This window comes from Pteropus vampyrus, unplaced genomic scaffold (assembly GCF_000151845.1).
Source record: "Pteropus vampyrus isolate Shadow unplaced genomic scaffold, Pvam_2.0 Scaffold154, whole genome shotgun sequence".
NCBI classification, from domain to species: Eukaryota; Metazoa; Chordata; class Mammalia; order Chiroptera; family Pteropodidae; genus Pteropus; species Pteropus vampyrus.
The window spans coordinates 814,995-824,641 of NW_011888935.1; the positions used below are offsets into that span (position 1 = coordinate 814,995).

The window sequence follows — 9,647 nt, forward strand, 5'->3', positions numbered from 1 at the left end:
CAAGCCCAAGGCAATCACTCGGAAATTTTCACTCACTCGAACGATGTTCCAAGCATCCATCTCTGTTTTGGTGTGATCCTGAGAGAGTATGACACCAAAAGTTACAGCATGTGTGAGACAGATTCCAACCGCGAGAGCTGCCGGGCCAAGAAGTTTGGGCCCTGGTTGCAGAGTAAACTGTATTGAGAACACTCTCAAAGCCAAACTGCCAAAGAAGGGGACCAAGTGAAATTGGGGTCAGGACGCCAGGGAAGGCTCACTATCTGAAGACTGGAAGCAGCTGATGTTTCGAGGCACAAAGGAGATCTCCAAGTCCTACTCAGTGACACAGAGAAACAACGTCCGGAGGGCAAGGAAGACCCACTGGCTCGGACCAGATGATGGAAAAGGTTGTCCCAGATGGCGGACCACCCGCGGAGCAGAGCCTGCCCTCGGACCATACATAGACAGCTATGCTTACGGGTATATTTCAATAACTAACGTGTATTGAAAATCTACTATGTGGTAAGTACTTTCCATGTATTTTTCCCATGTCACTTCTACCAGGATCCAAATAGAAATTTAATTCCTTTTATGAATGAACAAACCAAGGTTCAAAGGAGGTACATACAACTAACACGTGTTAGAGTTGAGAGACAGGAAGCAGTATGGGCTTTGGAGCTATAAACCCTGGCCCTGGTGCTTGACACGAACTCTAGCTAAGAGACCAAGAGCACACAAGGACACCCCCTGAACCTCGGCTTTCTCACCTGTAAGGTGAGACCAACATCGCCAACATCACTGGGTTGTTATGCAAACTACATGTGCTAATGTGCGTGAAAGCACAGGACAGAAGCAGGCGCCGGTAAATGCCATTCTTTCCATCTCTGCCTGGTCTTATCAATGGCTCTTCGCTGTCCTCTGTAGGACCCGTGGAGCTTACAAAGTTTATGCACGTGCACCTTCGAAGGGACAGGTCCTCAGTGTTCGGCAGATCTCCCAAGGATGTGGCCAAGGGACCGTGTAGAAACTCGTAACAAGGCATTCAAGGCTTTTCCCGGCCAGATTCACGTCTGATCCTCCCCGGCTCAGTAAGCACTGCGTACCTACCCCCTCGGCCCGCCTTTCCGGGCCCCGTGCTCCAGCCCACCTCACGACTGTGGCTCCCCAGCCACACCGTGCGACTCCGCCAACGCTGCTCCCCTTGTTGGAACACCCTCCCCACTGTGCGCCGCGTAAGCACAGGCATTATTCAAAGCTCAGCGCAATCCTGTCATTAAAACGGGCCCCTTTCTCATCCTCTCCTTCCACTGGAAGCACTTTTGTACCCCTCCGCTCTGTCCTATGCAAGATTCTATCACTGTGCACTCACGCACTGACTACCTCTAGCGCGTAATAGGAGAAATGTCAGTTGACTGACTGCAGGAAATAATGTAAAAACATGACGAACAATTATTTCTAGCATAACCAAAACCATGATCCTATATTTAATTAATAGGACTAACACTGACACTATATCATATGCAGCAGAAAATAAGAATTTGTGTCTAACCCTGCCTAAGAAATCAAGAAGACAATTTTCAGAGCTGAATATTTCTCTTTTCTACTTATCTGAAAATGATAACCAGAATATAAATAAAATTTATACAAATCAATTATATCTGTTTCCATAATTACACAATTCCACTATAATCACCTCTATGGAAGCATTAACATTTTCAGATATACAAATTTAGTATATTGAATCTAGCTAGAAATAAATGAGACTTCAATTGCAGTGTTGAAATCTTTTATAGAAATTGTGTTAAGGTGGTGTTTTCTGAAGGGATCGTCCCTAGACTCTGTGAGGTTCTCATGAGACAGATTCTATGAATACAGAAATTAGGGTTACCAACAAAAATGATGTATTTATCCTGATATTTAGGTTGGGGGAAAATGTAGTACATCCTTCTCACTTAATAATAACCACTCCTTGCATACTCAAACCCTTTGACCTCAAAGCCCAAATTCCTATTCAAAGTAATGTGTTTTATAACTTTGTATAGAATTCTACTACATGAATAAAGACTATATCAGACTTCTTGTTATAAAGTAACTTCTATACTTAAAAAAATGATTCCATAATCTAAGTATTGTTTCCCAAATCATTTACTAAAAGTGGCCAATAACTAGAGAGAGGCACATAATCGTTATTTTGTAATTTGAAATAATATAAATATAAATGATTATTCTTTTATTTATTTATAAAATTAATAAAATTTAAAGTAAGATTTAAAAAATAATAGAAATGGCTTTCATTTCAATAAATTAACCGTAACAATATGAATGAATTTAACTTTGCTTACTGATAAAATTCTCAGGTATCTCCTTCTAATTATATTAGTATGGTGCCATCTTTAGATAGATCCAAAAGAAAAAAAACTGTACTGCATAATGAAAACACCACCTAGATTCTCCCATAAACAGTAGAGAAACAGTGTTAAAAGGGATGCAAGGCAGGTTTTCCAGAAAGCAGGCTCACGCCGCAGCAGGCATCTGAAAGATGCTTCTGGTCCTGCCAGTCATGGAGGATCATTTCAATCAGACCCTCTGGTGTCAATGTCTATTACTCAGTGCTTGGGTATCCTAGGCTTGTAAGAGCTCCCAGGGGGCAGGGCCAAGAAGTTTAAGACACATCCTGCTCTTGAGCAATCTGTCACCAACCTGGGGCAGTAAAAGTAGCATACATGTATGTACAGAACAGGTGTGAGAGAGACTCTAAGTCCTAGAATGCAGAGGCAGAGCCGTCAGTCCCTAGTGCAGCTGGAGCTGAATGAACAGGGCTGTCTTCTTGTCCTTTTGTGACATGGCACAAACCGCTTCCCAAAGGCCTTTGAAGAGGCCCGCAGTCCCTTGCTGTTGCCCTCTTTAGAGGCACCTGTATCACAGCATTTAAAGATTTTATTGCACCCATTCATTCATCCAACATATAGTTATCGGGCACCGACCAAGCACCGCACATTGCTCTAAGAGCTTGAGATGTCAACAGCAACACAAGTCCCCGCCCCAGTAAAAGTCATAATCTAGTAAAGGGAAGCAGACAATGAACTAAAAACATAATAAGTAAATTGTGTAGGAGGTTAGAAGACTTTATGGAAAAAACAGAGTGGGGTAAGGAAGTATGGGGCAGAGGGCACATGACAGTTTTAAATTGGTGGATGAGGGCAGCTTCATTGATGATATCATGTCTGAGCAAAGACCTGAAGGAGATACAGAAGTGAGCCAGGCAGACAGCTGGGAGAAAAGCATTCCAGAAGAACGAAGTGCCTGTGCAAAGCACCCAGCAGGTAGGAGAGCACCTATCCAGCATGTTTAAAGTAAAAATCCAGTAGCCAGAGTGGAGTAAGGAAGGAGAAGTACAGAAGGAGACAGGCCCAAGAGGCAGTACAGGACCAGGTCATACACTGTAAAGACTCTGGATTTTATTCTGAGGAGAACAGGAAGTTATTAGAGGGTTAGACCAGAGGAATGACCTGATCTGTCACATGTTTTAAAGTAATCACTGACTGCTGTGGGGCAGGAAGGATGGACGTAGGGGGTCTAGCGAGGAGGCCCTTACAACAACTTAGGTGTCCGCTGCTGGTAGCTTCGGCCATCAGTTATCTTTTAAATCTCTTACTCAAATCTGTCAATACGTGCTGGACTTCGAGCGTCCTGAGGCCAAAATCTGAAATTTTTCAGCTTTGTATTCCCATCACTGTCTAGAAGCCATTAGGCTTCAGTAAACAGTTGTTGAGACATGAATAAAAGGAAGACTGGAGAGTAGGAAGGGAAGAAGAATTAAAAGGAGAAAAAAAGAGGAATGAAGGAAGGGAGAAAGGAAGTGGGGGAGGAAGGAGGGAGGAGAGAGGGAAGGAAGGAAGGAAAGAAGGAAGGAAAGTTGTTAGATTGGCAAGAAAAAGTAAAATCCTTGGAGGTTTTCTAACATAGTCTGCAAATATTTGAACAGTCTTGTAAAACTGCAAACTCATGACATGACTTCGGCAATTTGCCACACATATGGGTCACCTGAACATGTGTCCTTATTCTGATATAATCATGACTTACATAACGAATGGCACCACCCACAGCTCAGTAGCTAAGACAAAGCAGCCAATTTTCCTTTTCTTACTTGGAGAAGTTTGTCGTAACGCTGGGCAGACATTAGGAAGCGTCCATCTTCAAGCTGCATCTCCCTATTTTCCAGCAAGTTGTTCAAAACAGGCAGAACATTCCTCTCCGCCTTTTCCAAGCCTTCCAAAATGAGAGTTCTGCCTTCCGTGGCTGCACGCACCGCACACTGTTCCCAAGAAACGAAAGCAACATAAGACATCGAAGACAGCAGAGCATGGCCTGATTTGACCCGCAGCGCAAATTACACGTGTGGTTCTTATCGCATGGGACCACAAACCAGGAAAGCGGGGTCCCAGGTCTTGATTTTGCTTTCTCTGCCTATATGATCTCAGGCAAGTGATTTTCTCTCTTTAGGCCTGTTTTTCCATTTATAAAACGAAGAGCTGGAAGAAATGATCTCCAAGGTTCCTTTTGGCTGTACCATTTCAGATAATGCCCAGTGAAATAGAACGCTAGGCGCTATCTGTAAATCAGTAACACAATTAAACAAGGAAACAGATTCCTTGAAAGTAGAAACGAAGTTCACAGTCTGCCCTGTCTATCCCACGGGCTTCTCAAGAGAATCCAATACGTTAGGTGAGAACACATGGAGGCTGTCAGGTTTTAAACAGGAATCGTCGTCCAAATGAATTGGGTTCATTGCAATGTTCAGTGAGACCAACACTACAAATGTACCAAAACGGAAAGATTCACACGGCCGGTTACAGACTGATTAGAGCCATAGTCCCATGAGTCTTCCAAGTATATTTTAAGAAAAGTAGTAATAAAGAAAAATAGGAAATAAAGTAGGCCCCAAATGGTAAGAGACAAGAAAACTATAATACAAAAAAAGTATTAAAGATGTAAAAAAAAATTTTTTTTTTCTTTAACTGATAGAGCCTAAACAAAACAGAAAACTTCTTCTCGGTCAAAATCCTTGAAAATGGTCAAAATCCTTGAAACCTTCAATGGTATTTCTCCTGCACATGCAACAGGAGGAGGATACATGCTGCTAAATTTCCACGACCACGCTCCCCTTAAACCTCTCCTTCGGCCTCCATGCACTGCATTCTGTTAGAAAAACTTTCTCCTTCTCTGCCTGCTCAATTCCATGTCGATGACGCCAGAATTACATCTTCAGCCCACAGTTCTCCTTAGGCTACGAGGTCAGCCTGGGTAATCCTACCAGTCGTGAGTTCCAGCTACCATCTCTCTGCTGGTGACTCCCCAGCCTGAAGCTCTCTCAAGCTTGACTGCACGATCCCTCACTGGGTGTCTCCGACCAGACTCCATGAGCACCTCAGGCTCCCCTGGAACCCTGAACACATCTTACTGCCCCCCCAAACCTGCTCCTCCTCCTGTACTTTCTATTTAAGGTGGGACCACCATTCTTCCATGCGAGGATCCTTGATTCCTATCTTACCTTCAACATTCAATTTATCACCCTGTCCTGATGATTTAACTTCCTTAACATTTCTTGAACTCATCCTTTGTACTATCCACCTAGTTCAAACCTTCCTTAGCTCTCAGATCTCCAACCTACTAAGTCTAAGCTCCTTAATTTGGCATATTTATCTATCACGATATGGCATCTATCTACGGATCCAACACCACTGTCTGACATCAGTTGCTTCACATTATATTTTTGCTACAATTAACTGGTTGTGATTTCCCTACACACACACACACACACACACACACACACACACTCACTCACAGATGTACTATACTGCTTTACTGGAAAAATCTGCCTTTATTTATACTGACCCCTTTGCTTGAAATTTAATTTTCCCTATAGTAATTAGCTACAAAATGACCTGAATGTCTAAAGGGAGAAAAAAGACAATCGCTATTTTTTAAAGACTCAATATTTTTCAAATAGTAAAGCATTTATCTTCCAAGCATAGAAAACAGACATTACTTAATCAAGCCTCCTTTTAATAAACTGTAAATATTATACTATATTGTAGAATTTAGATGTCCCTATACTACCATAAAAAATAACTTATGAAAACTACATTAGACTCAAGATGATCATCCTATTTTAAAAATAAAATAAATTCATATATAATCCTTCAAATTTATTATCACATATATTTTAATTCTTTTCTACCAACCTGGCCATCTTGTAGTAGTAGTTTTACTTCTTTTTTTTTTTTTTAAAGTGTGGATGTGATTTAGCTGTTTCTAAAGAACAGAAAAAAAGTTCTCATTTTTGCTAGGTATATAAAGGACAAAGCCATAAAAATAGTTTCTGAGACTATTTGAAATCAAAACACAAACTACTTCTTCTGAAAATTCCATGTTTCAGCCAAGGTTTCAATTAAGCTTTCTTTCACAAGAATCTATTTACTCCAAGACAGCACAGCTCATAACTTAAAAAAACTAAGTTACCACAACCTGAAGCTCCTCCCATTTGCTCTATTATGATCTAGATTGATCTGTGATAATCTCGAGGAGAAGCCACTGCAAATTTGCATCGTTCATGAGAGTTTTGCCTTCGTCCTTCGTAATAGCCATTGCCAAGCCAAGCTTCCGAGGTCTCCTTCAGCCCCTTCCCGTGGCCTTGCCCAGGACTTTGCTACGATGATTAAAGGCACCTGAACCGAGACTCCATGACTCACCCCGACTCCATCACAGTCCCTCTGGGTCTTCATCTTTCTGCTCTCCTGATGTCCGCCTTGGACAAGGTGTCGCTCAGCCTACCTCCGAGGCTAGCCCTTTCTACTTAGAGCTAGTGGCATCTCCTCCCACCTCCTCCGAATTCTTCTTCCAGCAACTATGCCATCTCTTATTTGCATCTTCAAATTCCTTCCCTTCTACAAAAATGTCTGTAACTTTAAGAAAACCTATAGCCTCCTGATAACTCTTCATATCGTCTCTTTATCCTTTCCTTTATCCCCTTGAAAATGCGCTGCCTCTAATAAGCTCCCATCACCCTTATTTTACTGAAACTGTTCACTTCGAAGCACCAATAACCAAATCAGGCTTTTTCTTGATCTTCATGTTCTCCTTTTCTTCAACCCTCTTCCTTTGATCCTCTCTTGTGCTTCATCTTCTGTCTTGGACATTAACTAAATTCATTCTCCCCTTCCTTTCCCAGGCCCTTCCTTCACCTCCTGTCCTCTACGAAGCAAGCATTTCACAGGGTTCTACCCTTAACCATTTCACCCCCCCTTTTCTTATCAGTTATTTCACTGGCGAAGATCTAAGCTACCCCCACAGACCCTCATTTGCTCATTAAGCACCCACTGCACGGCAGGCACCACATCATGGACTACATATGGCGCTCTAATTTTCTTTATTTTATTATGCTTGAAGAACATGCCCTGTGATCCTAGCCTGTCTCCTGAGCTCCATACGCATACTTCCAAATTCCTTTTTAACATCTCTGTATGGATGTTCAAACTCAACGTGCTGAATCAAATCAAGCTCACGACTTCTTCCCTAAACTGATGTCCATTTCGATTGAAGTGTAATTTATTCTCCCATCCCCGAGGATTCATTACTTCCGATTCCTCGAACAGTGTAAGTGTAACCTCTAAATACCTTATGCATCCATCACCTCTTTCCACTCTCACTGCCAGCATCCCAATGGAAGCCTTCATTTACTTCCCGCTCTTTTACTGGAAGAGCTAACGGGAGCGGGCACCATATCTCTATCTTCAGTTATCCTTCAGGCAATGGCATTCTAGCTGCTGGAAGTTATAATGACTAAATCGTGACATCTTTAAAGTCTATTTCAACAGTAAGACCCATAATTATATTATTTATCTCAACTTTATTTAAGAATATTTTTTAAATCCTCCCAAGCTTTGTTCTTATTAATTTAATGTTAAATTATTTGTGGTACAAACAATTTTAAGTGGCAATGAGAATAGATACTTTATAGTGCAACTGGATACAAAGACAAGAATATAAAAAGGACATTATAAATGTATAATGAGTATAATTTTTTTAGGTAAATAAAATGAAAATAAAATTGACATGCAAAGGATCATCCAAGATTTTGAAGATTTCTCTCAAATCTCAAATTGCTTATATGGTTTTAGACCCAGAGTGTATGCAAATTAAAAATGTTATATGTAGGCAACAATACTGGCTAAAGGAGGAAACCTTAAGAAAATGCTCTTTGGTAACAAAATGTGAATCACTGAATTTATAGAAAAAAATACTAGTTACTATTTCAGTATCGTCTTGCTTCCTGATTCTTCCTTAAAACAGACTATAAAATGATTAAAATACTTTCGCCAGTATTGCCAAACTTTATTAATGCAATCTGATAACATCCGTAAAGAAGAATATTAAAAACGGCTGACTAGCAAATCCACTCAGCACTATAATCTATCAACAATGTACTGCACTATATATACTGTGATCTCAGACTTAACTGGAGATGGTCGAGAGAAAAAAGTGCTATAAGTTTGTGCCCAACCGAGGCTCAAACATCCTCCCTCCTTGCACCGACGCCCCTGCCCCCTGTTTGCTCGGCACCTGCGTGTGGAAACACAACACTGACGTTTTCCTAGTTTTCCCATAGATGTCTTCAGCTGGTGAGAATCCTGTCCTTTACGCAGACTGGTACAACACTGGCTCACCGCGGGCTTTCCATGTTTATGGAATAAAAATGTAACCACTTAGTTAAAAGATGCTGTTGTGTAAGTTTAGGAAGAAGTTTGATAGGAAGGATGTGAGTTCTCTATGCCCACACTTGTATGAGAACAGAAGAGAACAAGTTGAACTGTCAGCATGGAAGGTTTAGGCTACATGTTTCAAAAATTTTCTATACAGATTTTTAAATGAAATAATCGTGGTATAATTTTTTTAGTGTAAGCATAGAAAAAGAAAGGAGCAGTGCACACACATATTTTGTGTGGAATGAATACTAGTCATCACTTCTCAAAGCAGATCAACCAGAAAGACCCTTTCCTGCCTTCAAGCTATGGAGCTGCCAGAGACCTAATTTTCTCCAGCACGATCCTTCTGGACAAACCATCTCGTGTCGCAGCTTTAACGGCCCAACATGTGGACACAAAGGATTTCAAGTGAAAAGCAGCTGCATGACCTAAAATCAAAAGCTAAGTCCCTGTTCCAGATTTGCTTCTGATCTGATACAAGACCTAAGGCAAACGATTAATCTGGAGGTCTGTGTCCTCATTTCCTAAATGAGAGTATCCTCAAGGGGTACCGCACGACGTCACTGTTTATGAGTCAAAGCAGTACTGGAAAAAATGTAAAGCTCGCGAACCTATTAAAATATAAACTTTTATTAAGATAGCTATGATTTAATGAAAATAGACTCCAAAAAGCTTCCAATTACTCAAAATGGCTACACTGTAATAGCACTGAGGAAGCCAAAGTAAAATGGGGGAAAATTACATTTCGAGTTCTTTATTTTAAAATATCAGAAAAGGAGCGGACTGACTTTGGTCATTCTAGCACTCACCTGCTGCGCGTGCTTGCAGGCAGCTGGTTTACCTCTCTGAGCCTCCCTTTTGTAAAGCTACGCTGACTACGCGCTTATCTCACAGACTATG

The 9,647-nt window shown here is 41.2% G+C and overlaps 1 protein-coding gene across 1 annotated transcript in view; it reads right to left on the reverse strand.

The window, feature by feature from the left end:
- VWA8 (von Willebrand factor A domain containing 8) overlaps positions 1-9,647 on the reverse strand; it is a 281,798-nt gene that overhangs the window by 247,231 nt on the left and 24,920 nt on the right. Inside the window, exons 5-6 of the mRNA XM_023536356.1 lie at positions 4,130-4,297; positions 6-78 (exon numbers count right to left, since the gene is read on the reverse strand). Coding sequence (XP_023392124.1) covers positions 6-78; positions 4,130-4,297 — 241 coding nt within the window. The remainder of the gene's footprint in view (positions 1-5; positions 79-4,129; positions 4,298-9,647) is intronic.